The sequence below is a fragment of the Chiloscyllium plagiosum genome, unplaced genomic scaffold, assembly GCF_037043375.1.
Source record: "Chiloscyllium plagiosum isolate Xiang-an unplaced genomic scaffold, Cpla_swu_hap1 HiC_scaffold_17, whole genome shotgun sequence".
Lineage (NCBI taxonomy): Eukaryota > Metazoa > Chordata > Chondrichthyes > Orectolobiformes > Hemiscylliidae > Chiloscyllium > Chiloscyllium plagiosum.
Genome location: NW_028270155.1, coordinates 36117684 through 36138420, shown reverse-complemented (window position 1 = coordinate 36138420; position 20737 = coordinate 36117684). Strand labels below are relative to the sequence as shown.

The 20737-nt window shown below is 42.4% G+C and overlaps 1 protein-coding gene across 2 annotated transcripts in view; it reads right to left on the bottom strand.

Annotated features, from left to right (window-relative positions):
* LOC122558350 (kelch domain-containing protein 4) overlaps nucleotides 1-20737 on the bottom strand; it is a 74056-nt gene that overhangs the window by 33549 nt on the left and 19770 nt on the right. The window contains exon 5 of one of the 2 annotated variants that reach the window (XM_043706814.2): nucleotides 9710-9788. The exons of the other annotated variant lie outside the window; for it this stretch is intronic. Within the exon in view, the coding sequence (XP_043562749.2) occupies nucleotides 9710-9788 (79 nt within the window). The remainder of the gene's footprint in view (nucleotides 1-9709; nucleotides 9789-20737) is intronic. 2 annotated transcript variants of the gene reach the window in all.

Below are 20737 nucleotides of genomic sequence, written 5' to 3'. Positions count from 1 at the left end.
CATAGCCCTATGAATCTTTCCTTTTTAAGCATACACATTCATTTCCCTTTTGAACGTTATAATTGAATTTGATCCTCTTTTGACTATCATTTATATTGAATGAAGATCAAGAAAAACCATGCTTGCGTATTCAGCCAAAGAGGACTCTGGTGAAAGCTAAAGGGCCATTTAAAAAATGATGGAATAGAACAGACTTCTGAAGATTTAAGGAACAAGGAGTCATTAAAGCCTTATGGTGGAAGTTGATTTACTCAGGTAGAATTGGATGATTTTCAAAGGACACTGGCAAATTTAACCCAGCGGAGTAAGAGAAATGAGCCTGCTGGACAGCTGGTATTGTCATAGTGACCAGACTATATAAAGCAATATATCTGCCTGAAATGTGGTGAACAATGATAGTTGTTGTAAGAGATATCTTGATTGCATTAATGAGAAACTACTTTTCCTTCAGCTTGATATATTAAATGCCTGTTAGCTGTTTTTCAGGTTAGACCATAACATCATAAGGTACAGGAGTAGAAGTAGGCTATCTAGCCCATTGAGTCTGCTCTGCCATCTGATCATGGCTGATATGTTTCTCAACCCCACTCTCCTACCTTTTCCCTGTAATCTGTGATCCCCTTACTGATCAAGAATCTATCTATTTCTGTCTTAAATGCAGAAATACAATTGATGACTTGGCCCCCACAGATTCACCATCATCTGGCTGAAGAAATTCCTTCTCATCTGAATTATAAAGAAGCATCTCTTCAGTCCAAGGCGATGCCCTCAGATCCTTGTCTCTCTTACTAGTGGAAATATCTTGTGCAGATGACACCAAATTTGGAGGTGTAGTGGACAGCGAAGATGGTTACCTCAGATTACAACAGGATCTTGACCAGATGGGCCAATGGGTTGAGAAGTGGCAAATGGAGTTAATTCAGAGGTGCTGCATTTTGGGAAAGCAAATCTTAGCAGGACGTATACACTTAATGGTAAGGTCCTAGGGAGTGTTGCTGAACAAAGAGACCTTGGAGTGCAGGTTCATAGCTCCTTGAAAGTGGAGTCACAAGTAGATAGGATAGTGAAGGCGGCGTTTGGTATGCTTTCTTTTATTGGTCAGAGTATTGAATACAGGAGTTGGGAGGTCATGTTGCAGCTGTACAGGACATTGGTTAGGCCACTGTTGGAATATTGCATGCAATTCTGGTCTCCTTCCTATCAGAAAGATGTTGTGAAACTTGAAAGGGTTCAGGAAAGATTTACAAGGATGTTGCCAGGGTTGGAGGATTTGAGTTATAGGGAGAGGCTCAAAAGGCTGGGGCTGTTTTCCCTGGAGCGTCGGAGGCTGAGGGGGTGACTTTATAGAGGTTTACAAAATTATGAGGGGCATGGATCAGGTAAATAGGCAAAGTCTTTTCCCTGGGGTCAGGGTGTCCAAAACTAGAGGGCATAGGTTTAGTGTGAGAGAGGAAACATATAAAAGAGATCTACGGGGCAACTTTTTCACACAGTGGGGGGTATGTGTATGGAATGAGCTGCCAGAGGAAGTGGTGGAGGCTGGTACAATTGCAACATTTAAGAGACATTTGGATGTGTATATGAATAGGAAGGGTTTAGAGGGATATGGGCCAGGTGCTGGCAGGTGGGACTAGATTGGGTTGGGATATCTGGTCGGCAAGGAAGGGTTGGACCGAAGGGTCTGTTTCCATGCTGTACATCTCTATGACTCTATGTCAACTCTGTTCATGCCTGTCAGTATTCTGTAAGTTTCAATGAAATCCCCTTCCAATCTTTCTAAACTCCAATGAATGCAGACCCAGAACCCTCAACTGCTCCTCACATGGCTAGCCCTTCAACTCTAGGTTCATTCTTGTGATCCTCCTCTGGACCCCCTCCAATGCCAGCACGTTCTTCCTTAGATACTGGGACCAAAACTGCTCATAATATTCCAAATGCAGTCTGACCAGAACCTTATACAGCCTCAGCAGTACATCCCTCCTCTTGTATTCTAGTCCCCTTGAATTGAATGCTGGCGTAGCATTGGTCTCCCTGTCAACTGATCCCACATATTAACCTTAAGAGAATCCTGGGCTTGGATTCCTAGGTTCCTTTGTGCTTCAGATTTCTGAAGACTTTCCCCATTGAGGAAATAGTCTGTGCCTCTATTCCTCCTACCAAAATGTAAAACCTCTCACTTTTCTATACTGTACTTCATCTGGCACTTCTTTTCCCCCTCTCTAAACCTGTTCTGCAGCCTCCCCAACTCAACACTGCTTCTAGTTATCTAAATGATTTGTCAGACATGACTACCCCTTGATGAAGCCATTCTGACTCAGCCCTATTTTGCCATGCAAGTACCCCATAATCTAGTCCTTAATAATAGACTCTAATATCTTACCAAACACCAAGGTCAGGCTAACTGGTCTATAATTACTCATCTTCCGTGCTCTCCCTTCTTAAAAAGGCGTGTTAACATTAGCCATTTCCAGTCCTCTGGGCCCCTTCCTGACTCCAATAATTTCTGAAATATTACCACCAACACCTCCCAGATCTCCTCAGCTATCATCTTCAGAATTCAGGATGTAGTCCATCTGGTCCGGGTGACTTAGCCACCTTCAGACCTTTTACCTCTGTGGTGATGGCCACAACATTCACCTCTGCATCCTGACTCTCAAGTTCTGGTATACTTCTGTAATAGAAACAGAGAAAAAGGTGGAGTAAGCCATTCAGCCCTTCCAGCCTTCACCATCATTTAATATGATCATGGCTGATCATGCAATTTCAGTATCTCACTCCCGTTTTCTCGCCATACCCCTTGATCCCTTTAGCCACAAAAGGCCACATCCAGTTCCATCTTGAATATATTTAATAAACTGGCCCCAACAGCTTTCTTCAGGAAAGAATTCCACAGGCTCAAAACTTTGAGTGAAGAAATTCTTCCTCATCTCAGTCCTGAATGGCTTACCCCTTATTCTTAGACGGTGACCGCTGGTTCTGGACTTCCCCAAACATTGGGAGCTTTGTTACCATATCTAGCTTGTCCAGTCTCATTAGGATTGTATATGCTTCTATGAGATCTCCACTCATTCTTCTAAATTTCAGTACAAGCCCAGTCGATCCAGTCCTTCTTCATAGGTCAGTCCTGCCATCCCAGGAATCAGTCTGGTGAGCCTTTGTTGGACTCTCTCAATAACATGAAGGTCCTTCCTCAGACTAGGAGACCAAAACTGAACACATTACTCAAGGTGTGGCCTCACCAAGGTTCTGTATAACTGCAATAAGACATGCCTACTCTTATACTCAAATCCTCTTGCTATGTAGGCCAGCATGCCATTGGCTTTCCTCATAGCCTGCTCCACCAGCATGTCAATACTTAGGTACCATTCCACCATGACACCCAGGTCTCCTTGCACCTCACCTTTTATTAAATTGCCTCCATTCAGATAATAATCTGCCTGCCTGTTTTTGCGATCAAACTGGATAACGTCACATTTATCCACATTATATTACATTTGCTAAGTATATGCCCACTCAGCCAGTCTGTCCAAGTCATCCTGCAGCCTCTTAGCATTCTCCTCACAGCACACACTGCCAGCCAGCTTAGTCTCATTTGCAAATGGAAATCCAGTTTGGAATTTGGAAATCCAGCTTCCTCTGCCCATCAGGAAGAGTTTTTTTTTCCCCAATAGGACGCATATCATTGGATGTTTAGTCCCCGATCCTCTTGCAGCAATATTTCTGTGATGGCTACAACATCGGACCTGTCAATTTCAAACTGTGCTACAAGTTAACTTACTCTTTGCAAATTGCATGCATCTAAGTACAATATCCTCAGTCCTTTGTTGACCACCTGGTCTCATATTTTTCCCTTTATCTGCTGTGCCTGAAGTTAGATTCCTGACTCTTTTCATATCCTGTTCTATTACTTGTTCTGGAAATTTCAGTTACCTCCCCTGAGCCCTCTCTCCCCTCTTGAGCTACTTTCCACTATGATTCTGGTCCCATAACAATTCAAGTGGAGCCTGTTCCAATGGTTCAGTCCCAACACAGATGCCAGTGCATCTGAGAAATATAACCTTTCTTTCCTGCACCACTCTTTTAGTCATGGTTTACTTCATTAATTTCCTTATCTCTCTCTGTACTTGTGACATGGGTAATAATAACCCTGAGCTCCTGTTCTTTTCTTTTGTTCTTATTCCAGATATTCCCCAAATAGGACCTCCTGCCTATGTTGTTGGTCCCTACATGGACCATAACAGCTGATCCTTCTCCTCCTCCCCCCCACTCTTTTTCAAGCTGGTTCGAAACGCAACACACTATGGGGGAACTCTCGATCCTGCTTACAAAGGATACAATCTTTACCCTAATTAAAGAATCCCCTCTCATTATTACTTTCTTTTTTGATCCCCCTGCTTGAGTGGCCTCCGGTCCCAAAGTGCAGTGGTCAGTTTGCTCATCCTCTCTACAGTCCTCTTCCTCATCTATGTAGGAGCGAGCATCTCATACCTATTGAGCAAGGTCAAGAGCTGAGGTTCCTCCAATGCTAAATTTAGGATTCCTCTGGCTGCCTCATTTATAGTCATACCCTCCTACCCCTGACCACATTTGAAGTATTAACCTACATGATGTATATGTCTCCTGAAACATAACATCCAGCTAACTCTTCCCCTCCCTGATGTTGCAATATTTGAAGTTCAGACTTCAGCTCATCCATTCTTAGTCAGGGTTTCTTGAGCAACCAACACTTGCTACAGATAAGGATCCAGCTCTTACATCATACACTTTCCACACATCGCCTGGCTCTGCATCTCAACGTTACTTAATTATTTTAAATTTGTATTTTTAAATTTCCTGCTGGTCTTTAGTTTTTAATCTGTGAAATATTTCTCCAATTTGCCTTTGGTCTGAAAACAACTTAGAATAGGTATTCAAATTAGCAGTTACATACCTATCAATGAACCTATGACTTTTCCAGTGAAGTCGCTTTTATCTCCTTGTTTCTGATCCCCAAGTCTCCTCCCTCTCTCTCTGTCCAGACTCACTAGTATGTGTGTAGGCCTCAAGCCTCAGCCTCAACTTTTATTTCTTGCACAGCCTTAATGGCTTTCCCCACTAGCTCCTTTTCCCTTGTGTTCCAGATTTCCTAAAGCCTTGCTTTCAAATTATAGAGCAGAAATACACACTATCGAAAGAAACAATGGGACTGATCACCACAAATTCCAATTACACTCTAATGTAACAAAACAGTACTCCACTGCATACAACACAGCACTGCAGAAGCCCTCCATTCATGACCCCCAAATCAAAGGCTTCTGGAACTTGATTAAATCAGTTGTTGAATTAACCAGCATCAGCTCAGTATGTAAATTCCTCTTAAATAGCTGCAATTAAACTGCACCCAAACAAAAGAGCAATTTTCAGTTAATTATTAAAGGACAAATTAGACTTCCATTTGAAATTAGCCATAGAGTCATATAGCATGGAAACAAATTCTTCAATCCAACAAGTTCACACTGACCATAATCCCATTCTAAACTAGTCACTCCTGTCTGCACTTGGCCCCTCCTCCAAACATTTCTTATTCATGTATTTATCCAAATGACTTTTCAATGTTGTTGGTGTACTTGCATCTACCACTTTCTCTGGAAGTTCACTCCACGAGAACCACTCTCTACGTAAACAAGTTTCCCACCAACACATTCCACCCTGACCTTAAATTTACCTGGACCATCTCTGACACCTCCCTCCCCTTCCTGGACCTCTCCATCTCCATCAGTGACGACCGACTTGACACTGACATCTTCTACAAACCCACCGACTCCCACAGCTACCTGGATTACACCTCTTCCCACCCTACCTCTTGCAAAAATGCCATCCCGTATTCCCAATTCCTCCGCCTCCGCCGTATCTGCTCCCAGGAGGAGCGGTTCCACCATAGAACACACCAGATGGCCTCCTTCTTTAGAGACCGCAATTTCCCTTCCCACGTGGTTAAAGATGCCCTCCAACGCATCTCATCCACATCCCGCACCTCCGCCCTCAGACCCAACCCCTCCAACCGCAACAAGGACAGAACGCCCCTGGTGCTCACCTTCCACCCTACCAACCTTCGCATAAACCAAATCATCCGCCGACATTTCCGCCACCTCCAAACAGACCCCACCACCAGGGATATATTTCCCTCCCCACCCCTCTCCGCCTTCCGCAAAGACCGTTCCCTCCGTGACTACCTGGTCAGGTCCACGCCCCCCTACGACCCACCCTCCCATCCTGGCACTTTCCCCTGCCACCGCAGGAACTGTAAAACCTGCGCCCACACCTCCTCCCTCACCTCCATCCAAGGCCCCAAAGGAGCTTTCCACATCCATCAAAGTTTTACCTGCACATCCACTAATATCATCTATTGTATCCGTTGCTCCCGATGCGGTCTCCTCTACATTGGGGAGACTGGACGCCTCCTAGCAGAGCGCTTTAGGGAACATCTCCGAGACACCCGCACCAATCAACCACATCGCCCAGTGGCTCAACATTTCAACTCCCCCTCCCACTCTGCCGAGGATATGGAGGTGCTGGGCCTCCTCCACCGCCGCTCCCTCACCACCAGACGCCTGGAGGAAGAACGCCTCATCTTCCGCCTCGGAACACTTCAACCCCAGGGCATCAATGTGGATTTTAACAGTTTCCTCATTTCCCCTTCCCCCACCTCATCCTAGCTTCTAACCTCCAGAAACTCGATCCCCTGACCTGTCCGGACTTGTCCGACCTGCCCAGCTCCTTTTCCACCTATCCACTCCACCCACTCCTCCCTGACCTATCACCTTCATCTCCTTCCCCACTGACCTATTGTACTCTATGCCACTCTCTCCCACCCCCACCCTCCTCTAGCTTATCTCTCCATGCTTCAGGCTCTCTGCCTTTATTCCTGATGAAGGGCTTTTGCCCGAAACGTCGATTTTGCCTGTCCTCGGATGCTGCCTGAATTGCTGTGCTCTTCCAGCACCACTGATCCAGAATCTGGTTTCCAGCATCTGCAGTCATTGTTTTTACCTCGTTGATTTTAACCCTACTGCGAATCCTCTTGCAAGGATGCCTGCCTTGAAGAAGTTTTCCTCCTCTCTCTACAAGTTTCCCCTCACGTCTTTTCTAAATCTTTCTCCTCTCACCTTAAAAGCATGGCCCCTAGTCTTGAAATTCCTCATCCTTGGAAAAAGATACATGCCTTTCACCTTATCTATACCTCTCATAATTTTATAAACCTCTATAGGGTCACATCTCAACCTCCTATGCTACAGTGAAAGAAGTCTCAGCCTATTCAGCCTCTCTCTATCGCTCAAACCATCCATTCCTAGCAACATGCTGGTAAATTTCTTCTGAACCTTCTCCAGTTTAATAAAATCCTTCAAAACAGGGCAACCAGAACTGGACACGGTACTCCAGAAGAGGTCTCACCTAAGTGACCATCAAAATGACCATCGCCCATACTCAAAAGGTCTGAGTAATGAAGGCAAGCATGCTAAACGCCTTCTTAACCAGACCACCTACATGTGATACAAACTTATTCCTTAAAACTTAGTTTGTTTGTTAAGTAAGCATCTTAAAAGATGAAATCTTGTCCTCCCTTTATTTCTGTTCACTGCTGGGTAATTTGTATTCTTTTAACAATCATAAGTTGTAATGGGGATTTTAGTATATGCTATAACACTTGTATCTAAACTATGTTGTAATATATTTGCTAAAATAGTTAGCCAATATTGGTACTCTAACAGTCACAAACAAATTACCTTATACAGCCTCATCAAGATCTAAACATTATAGAAGCAAAATTATCTAATGGTAACAGGCTTTTTAATTAACTTTGTTTTCTGAAACAAACTTTTTCAAATAGACATAAAACTATTGTTTTCAAACATTTTCATTTTGAATAGGTAAGGCAAATGAACAAACCCTATGGTGAATCTAACTTAATTCAGTTCAACCAAGGGTCATTCTTCAAGAAACAATATTTTATCCAGTTAAAAATCACACAATACCAGGTTATATCCAACAGGTTTATTTGGAAGCACTAGCTTTTGGAGCGCTGCTCCTTCATCAGGTGGTTGTGAAGTATGCACAACCACAACCACCTGATGAAGGAGCAGCGCTCCGAAAGCTGTGCTTCCAAATAAACCTGTTGGACTCTAACGTTGTGTTGTGTTGCGTGATTTTTAACTTCATACACCCCTGTCCAACACCGGCACCTCCACATCATATTTTATCCAAGTTGATATTTTCAGGTAATTATAAAAGCGCCCACAAGTTTGAGTCATTGATATAATTCGAGATGTCTTGCCATCATTTTCATGCCAATTTTACTCTGCATAAGCTAGTTGTTCCTTTAAAATGATGAACTTAAATGTGTGCAAGTATTAAATACTAGTTAAAATGGAAATGTCACCAGATACATGACAGCGTGTAGAGAAATGGAACAAGCGGCAGACTGGATATAAAGAGGTCTATAAAGCTGGCAAATGTTGGGAAATAGTGCTCTGCAAGAATTCATGCTGGAATCAGTGCTGTTCATTTTTCTTATTAAGATTTGCACTTGTGAATCAAATATAATTTGATAAGTTACAGATGACACCAATGTCAGGATGTAGTTAATGCAGAAAGAAATTAATAAGCTCGCAGAATTGCTGGATAACTAGCATGTGATGCAATATATTCTGGAAGGCAGAATAAAGCAGTAACACATACTTGGGAAAATGTGTCTTAATGCAATGAAGGGATAGGGCTACAGATACAGTAGTGAAATAAGTCAGCAAGGGCATTAAATAAGCACTTGAATCATTTCTCGGGAGGAAAAATGAAAAGCAAGGATGTTAAACTTGTGTAGAGGCTTCCTGAGAACACAGGTGGTTAACAATTCTAGTGTCATATTATTAGAAGGATATAGAAGTATAAGAGATGGTACAGGGTGCGATTCCTTTCTCGAAGGGATAAAATAAGGAATTATTAAAGGTCTTGTTATGTAATGGAAGATTTTCTATTTGTGCGAATGACTAGCTCAAGGGGACATAAACATTAGATTGTCAACAATAAATCTACTGGGAAATAAGAAGAAACCTCTTTACTCAAAGAATTAACAGATTATGAAGCTTTTTATGCAACTAGTTGAGGTGAATGACATCTATGCATTAATGAGGAAGCGAGGGAAGCATGAAAAAGACAGGAATAGAAGGATATGATGAAGAACTGAGAGGTGAAGCTCATAATGAGCATGAACACTGAAATGGATCTGATGCTGAAATAATCTACTTCCGTTCTGTAAACTTTGTATTTCTGATTCTACAACCATAGGTTACAAAATGGCCCAGCTCTTCTGCTCTCTAAGAAAATTCAACATGCTCACATTCATGGGAACTGCCCAGGAAGTTCGAACTTCTGATGAACAATTCCCTGGGGTCCATCTTAAACATTTCTGACTCTGAGCTACTCAGAGGCTTTGGACAGTTCTGTATCACTGCCGTGGAGTATTATGATGGAGTTCACAAATGGACCTATCTCTGGAGAAGGTGGGCTTGGAAGAGCTAATAATAATTACACAGCAGAAGCTAGAGAAGAAAGGGTTCCAGCAGAGTGGCAAACTACTGATTACTGCTGCTTTGCCGAAGATCTGGGCCAGTGACAGACTCATCAATTAGCAGTTGCTATCATATGGCAACCAACATCACACTCCACATGCACATACCTGTACATTCTTTGCCTTCATTTTTTAGGAGGAACATATCAGAGTACACAATGCCCTTTTCTACATCTTTCTTTACTCGCTGCAAGGAAAAACGAAAACAATACAAAATCATTTACCACAAATATCAAACTGCCAAATGTGATTTAACTTTCAAACATGCCTGAATTTGCAAAGGGGACAAATCCTTGCCCTGGATAAAGGTAAAGTAATCATATCGGTTTGTTAATACTTCAACAAAATTACCTTTTTAATAGCTTCACGTGTAACTGCAGGTTTGTTCCCTTAATAAAAGTTTCTCATGAAAGAGCTTCATATCCTAAACCCAATCAGCTCATTTTCATGGATTATCTGCTATTTCATCTCTAAGATTTTAGCTGGTCATGTAACAGCAGTTCTTATGACTGCGACAAAGATATAATACCAGATTTTCCCGTACTGAAGCAGGCTTCCTCATGGGCTACCTTCAGCAGTTGATCTGCCAAAGTCTATAGAAAAGATTGTTCTGCCTTTTTGAAACAGAAAGGTACAATGTTACTGTTATAACTATGAATAGAAGGATGTGCTAGTAGTCAATCCCCATTACTCCACCCATCACACAATTGGCCTAACCTTTCTTCATTCATTGATGGGATATGGACATTGCTGGCTGGCCAGCAATTTTATCGCCCAGCCTAGTGGCCTTGGGAAGATGACAGTAAGCTACCTCTTGAACTGCTGCTGTCCATGTGTTGTAGGTAGACTCACAATGTCCTTAGGGAGAGAATTACAGGATTTAGACCCAGCAACAATGAAGGAATGGCAATACATTTTCAAGTCAGGATGATGAGTGGCTATGAAGGGAATTAGTAGGTTGTGGTGTTCCCATGTATTTGCTGCCCTCGTCCTTTTAAGTGGAAGTGGTCATGAGTATGGATGCAGCTGTCTGAGGATTTTTTTGTGAATTTCTGCAGCGCATCTTGTAGATAGTGGATACTGTTGCTACTGAGCTATTGGTGTAAAGAATGGATGCAGTGACAATCAAGTGGACTGCTTTGTGTCAAGGTTCTTGAGTGCTGTTGGAGTTGCACTCATCTAGGCAAGTGTACAGTTTTCATTACATTTCTAGATTTGTGCCTTATATCTGGTGGACAGGCTTTGGGGAGTCAGAAGTGGAGTGGAGTTATTTGTTGCAGAGCCCTAGCCTCTGACCTGCTCTTGTAGCCTGTAGTTACAAGGCAAGTCCAGTTGAGTTTCTGGTCATAGGTAATTTCCAGGGTTTTGAGTTTTGGACTCAGCAATGGTAACACCACTGCATGTCTAAGAGTGGTGACTAGATTGTTTCTTATTAGAGATGGTCATTGCCTGACATTTATGTGGCATGAATGTTACTTGACACGAGTTAACCTAAGCCTGGATATTGTTCAAATCTCACTGCCTTTGAATGGACTGCTTCAGTATCTGAGCAGTCACAAATGACGTTGAACATGGTGATGTTTACTGATGAAAGCACAATTTTCCACCTTATGATGAAGGGAAGGTTGTTGATGAAACAGCTCAAGATAGTTGGGCCTAGGACTCCATCCGGAGGAATTCCTGCAGAGATGTCCTAGAGTTGAGATCACTGATCTCCAACACCCACAACCATCTTCCTATGTGCCAGGTTAGACTCCACCCAGTGAGAATTTGCCCCGATACGCATTGATTCCAGTTTTGTTAGGGCTTCTTAATGCCACACTCCATTAAATGCAGCCTTGGTGTCAAGGGCTGTCACTCTCACCTCACCTCTGAGACTCAGCATGAAACCAATGAACTACAATGCGAATAGGCTGTATAAAGAAAGGTCTGAAAGAAAATCACTTATAACTTCCCACTTTTATCCAATACAGGTCAATAAAAGTGCTAATAAACCAGACTCTCAAAATAAAAGCAAAAACTGAAAGCACTTGAAACAACTGTTTTGTACAAATGAACATTGTGCAATGTTATCCATGAGTATCACTTGTTTCAACACTTGAATAGTTGTCTGCATCTCAGGCAAGAATGAGCAGCAGCTGACACATGGCCCTGCAGTACAGTTGATCCCTCAGAAATGATAACAAAGATATATTAAAATATCAAGAGCAAAGCAATCCTTTTGATCAGCACCCTATCCAGCAGTTTAAATAGTCACTCCTTCCACCACCAAAACACAGAAGTAACAGTTTATGTCATCAACAAGATGCGTTCCTTCAACACTATCTTCCAAACCAGTAATTTCTATAACCTAGGATAGGGCAACAGAAATATGGAAACACTATCATCTCGAACTTCCCCTCCAAGTCGCACACCACTATCTTGGAACTGTAGTGTCATTCCTTCAACTATCTCACTGCACAATACCAAGTCTAGTATAGAATGCTCTCTGGTAGCCTCCAGAACATGCTGTTCAAGAAATTATTCAAAAACGTTTTATGAACTTCCCATTTAGGCTATCTTTGCTCTTCTCTTACTTTCTAGTCCAATATATATTTTAAGTCCCATGATTGTTGCAGTGACTTTCCAAAATGCTCTCACTGTTTATGGCTTTATGCACCACCTTTCACATGGGAGTGGTATACAGGCGCCACACGTGCTCTCTTGCCGACACAACTTTTCATCCTGGTTTCCTGAATGGAAATCATCACTGTCTATTCTTCCAATATCGCCATTAAATAATGAAGCCACCCCTCCAAACTTTCCCAGCTTCCTGTCATCAATGGGAGCCCAGGCACCGTCTCCAAATGCATGACCACCCACCCTCTCTCTCCTCACACTTTCCCTGGAGTTCTACACAGGGGTACACCCTAAACCCACCCCCCACTTCCTCAGATAATCTCTCCAACATTGTCCTGTACAGGGCAAAGGTGGAATGTGTCAAAAGGTTGCAGTAAAAAGGGGGGTGTGTGTGCGTATTTGAGACTCACCCCCATCCCCCATACCAAAGGCAGAAGTCTTACCGTTGGTGTCCAGTCCGGCTGCTCCAGGGAGGCTGGGGTGGGGGGAGAATGGGTTTGGATGGAGTTGGGCAGACGGTGGGAGGGGACAGATGGGGGCAGGGTTGGACAGCGTTGGGGGGCGGACAGGAGTCAGGTTTGGGGGGCGTATGGTGGGAGGCGATGGATGGGGGCAAGTTTGGACAGGGTTGGGGGTGGACAGGGGGAGGGTTTGGACGGGTTTGGGGGGCAGATGGGAGGCAGTGTTGGACCGGGTTTTGGGGACCAGGAGCTCACACACTGTATGCTGCTGCCTCGTCTCCTGAATAGGGAGAGGACATAGCAAGTGCTCACTGTGTCAATCCCACAGAACTGATGAGGTGGGGGTTCAGCAATGCTGCAGGTCCCTTACACACAAGTGTGTGTCTGCTCAGAAACAAAGCCTGAGACAGAGAGAGGGAGCAAGACAGGCAGAGCGAGGAAAAAGGAAACTTCAGAAAACTCTGAGCCCCAGAGGAGAGGCACTGAATCAATTAACCAAATAATCAACTATCCAAACAAAATAGTGCCTGCCCATCTCAGCTGGATAATCGAGGTTCCTCAGTATTAAGGGTAACTGCTTTTTATGTGTAGACATATGACAGTTATTTTTAAAAAAAACTTTTCTTGTAAACTTTTGTTTATGGTCTTGTGCCTATTTAAATACTGTTTGCCTGTGTGTTGTGGCTTTAAGTTTAATGGAGGATTGATAATTACTGAAGATATTGATGCATTTTTCTAATTCTGTTTCTGAGCGAGTCCCAACACATTACATAAATAGAGGAGTTAATATTGCTATGCGTCTCCCATCACCTAAGAAATTTTATTTATTAAATTAGATTTATTAGATTCCCTGCAGTGTGGAAACAGGCCCTTTGGCCTAACAAGTCTACACCAACCCTCCGAAGAATAACCCACCCAGACCCATTTTCCTCTGACTAATGCACCTAACACTATGGGCAATTTAGCATGGCCAATTCACCTGACCTGCAAGTCTTTGGACTGTGGGAGGAAACCGGAGCACCTGGAGGAAATCCACGCAGACACGGGGAGAATGTGCAAATTTTATATAGACAGTTGCCCGAGGCTGGAATCAATGTGGTGCTGGAAAAACACAGCAGGACAGGCAGCATCCGAGGAGCAGGAGAATCGACGTTTCGGGCATAAGCCCTTCTTCAGGAATGAGGCTGGTGTGCCAAGTGGGCTGAGATAAAGGGTAGGGGGGAGGGAATTTGAGGGGGGGGGGGGGGTGGGAGGAGGTGAGGGTGAGGGTGATAGGCCGGAGAGGGGGTGGGGGTGGAGAGATCGGGAAGAAGATTGCAGGTCAAGAGGGCGGTGCTGAATCCGGGGGTTGGGACTGAGATAAGGTGGGGGGAGGGGAAATGAGGAAGCTGGAGAAATCTACATTCATCCCGTGTGGTTGGAGGGTTCCTAGGCGGAAGATGAGGCGCTTTCCTCCAGGCGTCGTGTGGTCAGGGTCTGGCCATGGAGGAGGCCAAGGACATGCATGTCCTTGGCGGAGTGGGAGGGGGAGTTAAAATGTTCAGCCATGGGGCGATTGGGTTGGTTGGTCCAGGTGCTCCTTGGATGCTGCCTGACCTGCTGCGCTTTTCCAGCAACATATTTTCAGCTCTGATCTCCAGCATCTGCAGTCCTCACTTTCTCCTTACTACATCATCAGCGTTGTTCTATTAAATAACCTGTTTCATTTATAAAAACATGTCTTCATATGTTTATCAATATGGTCATGAGTGATTTGAAATTAATCTGACAGCATTTTCAGTATTTTTAAGTATTTTAAGCTAATTTTTAAAAATAATTGAAATCAGAAGAGTTTCCATTGTTTTGAACAGAATAGGCAAAATTTCTTACATTTTTTCAGTTGTCTTAAGCGTACATGGACTAAATATCATCATGAGCTACTAAAATGAACTGTGACATTCAACTAGTGGTTAAAACATTAAAGTCAGCTTTAAATGAGAATCGAATTATCTACTTCTAGTTTAGTTTAAGAACATCTTGAAATGTCTTTATTAACAAGTTGCTTATATATTACTTTCCAATGTAGTAAAATGTCCCAAGGTACACCACAGAAACACTGTTATAAAAATTTGACAGAGCTAGAAGGAGATATTAGGGAAGATGCCTAAAACTTCATCATAATGTTACATTTTGTGAAATGTCTGAAAGGAGGTGTGTTGATGCAGAGAGTTGAGGGAGAAAGCTCGGCGCTTAGAGTGCAGACAACTGAAGGCATGGTCAACAATGGTGGAACAATTAAATAATGGCAGCTTATGAGGCCATAAATTAGAGAAGATCTCAGAGGATTGAGGGACGTTTCACATTTTTTCTCATCCAGTACTAGATGTCAAACAACTACTATGAAAAATCAGGGACAATTAATGCATCAGGAGAGCTCATAATGAGGAAGAGCTGCAAGTCATCAGCACAAATGTGGATTCTGACATTATGCTTTTTATTAATTTCATCTGTGAACAGCATGTAGGTGAAGAATGAGAGGGAGACAAAGATATAACATTATGAAACTCCTAAGGTAATGGCACAGTAGTGGGAAGAAATGTCATTGCAGGCTATTCTCTGGCGAGAAGGAGATGGATAAAAATGTAATCAGGTCAGGGCAATCCCACCCCGCTAAAGAAAGGAGGAGAGGTATGGAGGAGGACTGAGTGATTAATCCTGTCAAAGGCTTCAGGTAGCATTAGAAGATAAAGAACATTTTAGGACTAGCAAAGGTGAAAAACTAATTGGAAGGATTTACATATGCAGTTGTGGAAAAATGACATGGATGTGGGAGGTAACAATGGGTTCAAAGACCTTGAAATGGAAAGAAAGATTTTGCCATTCCCATTGTACTGAACTGACCCTTATGTTCTGTGAGACTGTCATTATGATAAACCATTGCTCTTCAATCTTCTTACTCTGTCTGCAATCTTTCGCACAGTTCACCAAAGAGTCCTCATCCTATTTAATCAATCCTGCCATAAGCATTCAAGTCCAGCCCTGGAGACTCAAGTGAGAGGAAAGGAAGACCATATTGAAGGAATCCAGGGCAAAGTGAAAGTGAGAGTCTGAGCAGATTGCTAACTGCAAAATGAATGGAGGGGTATAGGCAGGCAGTTGAGAACCTGAAGTACATTTCAAAGTGACTTGAGGAGCGTATCTTCAGGGGCAATCATGAAAGGAAATGGGGTTGGAAGGGGAATGCAGGGGAAAAAGCAAGTATGCAAATTCCCCAATTTACTTGTCTTTTAAACTCAATTGACAAGAAGCACTGACCAAGTTTCCCCCATCAACACATAATTACATTTTAGCACATATAAATAGAATCTAGCTACAAGTAAACAATTATGAGCTGTTTACATATAACTCTACCAATTAAAATTCCAACTACCCTTTTAAAACTTCCATTACATGTACACACATAGACAGACAAAAACACATGTATCATGGGCGGAGGGAAAAACTGGGAAGGCTTCACACAGTTCACCCAGGTGAGCCTTTTGGCTTATCAGAATCTGCTGCTCCTCAATCTTCTTTCTCCAGATACTTTTACTTGCTTGCAGGAGGCAGAAGGTGACTGGTTCATACTTAACCAATTAAGTCAGAGACATTATCAAAGCCATGGTTTACAGTAAGTGACAAGAGAAATAGACTGACTTTCTTCCGGCTTGAGGTTTATTTTTAATAAAGAGGACAGCTCCTTCCTTTCTGAGAGCTCCAATGGCTTCTGCTCAAACACCAACACCCATAAACTGTTCAGCTACCTGGGAGCCAATCTCAGTTTTGGGCAGGCAAAAGGCCTTTGCTATCGACAAGGGGTCACCATTGCCCAGATCAATCAGCTATTTGTTACTGAACAAATATCTATCCATGTGCAACTCTGGCCTCCAGCTCATCTGCAATTGGACTTCCCCCACAGTTTCAATAAATATCAGTATAATAATACTTACAATGAGCGCCAGAGAACTTGCTTTTAAAGAGTACAGCAAACCTTTTCAAAATGCATCATTTTTCAAAACACGTGCATTTCGATGCACAATGAAACATGCAGCAAAATAAAAAGATAGTCCTTATTCAAGGAAGTGATCACAGATGGACTCATCGGTGATTGACACAATATACCAACGTGATATGACAAAGCAAAGAGGGTGGCCATGGATATGGGTAGCGTAGTTTATATGAAAATGGATAATAAAGGAGGTTGGAGGATAGTAAACTTGAAGGAGACAGAGCACAGAGATTGAATTGAAATGGTGTTTGATATCACTGAAGATGAGAAGATATTCAGCGTAGAGGAAGGTGGTGAAGATATCTTGCTGACAAAACTTGATATGGAACTTGGATTGATAGATAAAAGGATTTTAAATAAAAGCTCAGAAGTTTCATTAAACAGGGAAAGTGTCATCACCCGTTAACCAGATTTCCATTAAGGGCATGATATAGACACAATCATCTGTAATACCCTACAAACAACAAGGGCTTTTTCAAGTAAAGAATTTCACAAGTGGAGGGAGGCAAAAGGTGATCGAATGGCTGAGACCAGGATACCTGGGAGGGACTATTGGCTTGGGATTGGTTGGGAGAGTTGCTAGCTAATGAGACAGGAATAGATGTCTTGATGGGCCCTTCAAAACATACAATAGGTGGCACAGAAAGCAGCGAGTCGGGGATAGCACAAGCAGAGTTGGAATGTTGAGGAATGCTGTAGAATTGGGGTATGCATTTTGGAGAACAGAACTCCACAAAGGGGCACAAGTGGAAGGAGACATGGTGAGAGGACAGGCCAACTTTGGAGGAATATGCTTCATATGCTGGTTTGTGAAGACTGCTATTTTTCCTGCACAACGTCTCAACAAAGGAAAGATATTAAAATTACTTCCACTGACAATAAAACAATCAAATTTAGAGAAAATGTATTATATCAACTGAGCTTAAAAGTCAAAAAATGTTTTAAAAATCTAATATCAAAAGCAGAAGCCTACATTCTAAACTCATAATGACTCATTATAACAATGTTATAATCCACACAGATTGCCTTTGCCAAATTCTTTCAAAGCAAGTCAATTTTCACCAGGCTCATGGAACTGAAGTATTTGTTGAAAAAGTAGAGCTCATCTCAGTTTCATCTCGTTATCAAGGCTTAACAATCAGAGGTCATTATTTTCCACTATTCTACAATATATTCAGGTTCTACTTTACCAAACTATAATGCAAAGTAGGTTTACAAACTGAGCAATTAATTGAAAAATAAGGATATTAAGGTCAAAACACCTAATTGTACACAAAATGAAAAGGTTAATGAGAAGGTAGTTGAGTTCACATGAAAATGGTTCTGCAACTGTGTCGTTATTCAGATTTATCATGAACAATACCTGGTGTTACCTTCTGTCAGTATGTCATGTATAAAGCTTATAAGTCTAGCTAAAGAGCTTATGTACTGCAGTGGCAGTGTCCCTACCTCTGAACCAGGAAACCCAGGTTCATCTCATCTGGTCCAGAAATGTGGGTTGCACGTTGGCATAGTGGTTAATACAGCTGCCTCACAGTGCCAGGAACCCTGGGTTTGATTCCAGGCTTGAGTGATTGCCTTTGTGAAGTTTGCTCATTCTCCCAACATCTGCATGGGTTTCCTCTGGGTGCTCCGACTTCCTCCCACAGTCCAAAGATGTGCGGGTTAGATGGGTTAGCCACATTAATAATAACCCATGTCGGGTGCAGGGGTGGATCTGGGTAAAATGCTCCTTGGAGGGTTGGTGCAGACTTGATAGGTTAAATTGCCTCTTTATGTACTGTAGTGATTGTGTGATTCTGTGCAATAACATTTATATCTATAATGTTCCTGAAGGTCTCCTGTGGTGCAGTGGTAGCACCCCTACCTCTTGGTCAAAATTCCACAATCAAGCCCTGCCTACTCCTGATGTGTGTTATAACATCTGAACATGGTTGATTACAAGTATCGACAACTATGGCTAATATTTCCAAGGCCTTGTATAGAAGTATAAAACTGTTGCCTATGGGATCACCAGTATGTGGATCCAAATAAATGAACATGGAATGCTCTTGTGGAATTTGTTTTCATATAGTAGATTATCCTTTTCCTATCATAGTGATCAAACACAAACGAAAAGAATAAATTAACGTGCATTTCGCATCACCTTTTACAAATAAAATTAGATTTTACTGAATTAACTTTCAAAGATATACCACGCAGTAACAGCAAATTTCAATATTGGAGCTCTTATAAAATTAATTCTTCACACATCTGACGTACAACAAAAAATCTACTGAATACATGAAGTCACTAGCAGATTTAATTAAGATAAAGATGGTAACTGTCTCTTTATCCGGTTCTAACCTGCACAAGGAAAATTTCTAGATTTTTGCAGTTATTTTCCTTTAACTAAAATAGCACAATTTAGTTTTTATTGCTTCTCCTCATTCTTCCATATGAATTACTTCAGCCTCCTCTGCATTCAATTGCATCTGCCATGTGTTTCCCTGTTTAACCATAAACTCTAACATTGCAGATAAGCCAGTCACATGGCACTTCAGCAAAAGTGTTCAGACGATCATTTCACATCAACAACATTACCTTCATCAATCCTCTCTGTAACCTTCGTAAAAATTTAGTTAAGTACATTTGCCTTATTGAAATTTATACTGGCTTTCTTAATTAATTTAGCTTTGTCCAAGTGGCTGTTAATTCTGATCATCATTTCTAAAAGCTCTCTGATCAGCAAGTTAAACTGACCTATAGGTATTGGGTTTATTATATAATTGTGTTAATATCTTGGATTTTCTAATAGTCACACAGTTGTTATTCCAGCATTGATGAAAGTTGCACAAGGGGTCTCTGTAGATTACCAACATAGCAAACCATCAAGGAACTGCCCAGAAATTTGAAGATTCTCCTATGCCCAGAAAAGTTTCCCTGCTGGAACCATCTGAAAGTTTAGTTAAGTTGGAGAATTTGGAGGGTTCAAATGAAATCAAGTCAATAGTTACTCAGGAAAACTAAGATTAGTAAATATATAACTACCTGACCTGCCAGCTCTTATACTCCATTAAAAAGTCATGTTAAAACTGTACACGACATTGGTTTGGCCGCATTTAGAATACTGTGGATGCTTTGGAGAGGGTGCAGAGAAGGTTTATGAGGATGTTGCCTGGTATGAAAGGTGCTAGCTATGAAGAGAGGTTGAGTAGGTTAGGTTTGCTTTCATTAGGAAAAAGGAGATTGAGGGGAGACCTGATTGAGGTCTACAAAATCATGAAGGGTATAGACAGGGTAGACAGAGATAAGCTTTTTCCAGGGTGATGGATTCAATAACATGAGGTCACGCTTTCAAGGTGAGAGGTGAAAAGTTTAAGGGGAATACATGCGGCAAATACTTTACACAGAGGGTGGTAGGTGTCTGGGACGCGTTGCCAGCAGAGCTAGTAGAGGCAGGCACAGTAGATTCATTTAAGATGCGTCTGGGCAGATGCTGAGTAAGTGGGGAGCAGAGGGATACAAATGCTTAGGAATTAGGCAACAGGTTTAGACAGTAGCTTCGGATCAGCTTAGACTTGGAGGGCCCAAGTAACTAATCAACTGACCCATGACTTAATTCACACTCCCAACTGCAACTCCACAGACCATTTACACCCCTCAGACCCTGACCTGATACCTACCTCTGTCCCAATCACATCTGCAAGCCCTGCTACTTGAACTTGCTTCTGGTTTGCTCCCCTCCTTCTCCTGCTCAGGATCCTCGCTCCCTTCTAACCATTTTGGCGCAAACCTGGCATCCTTAACCTTGGGAGTAGATCCCAATTCAGTTGCTCAGGACCTGACCTCCCTCCATCCCAGGAGATGCCTAGTCAATCTGGTGCCCTAATTCCTGACATCCTAATATCACATTTATCTTGTGTACCAACTGTTTAACAGCAGTTGGCAAACTGGCTGCCTGTGATTCCGGATTTTTAAGCTTCAGCATACGGCAACTCATGTATCACGTGAGAACTTCGGCTCTACATTTTTAAAAGGGCCTTGATC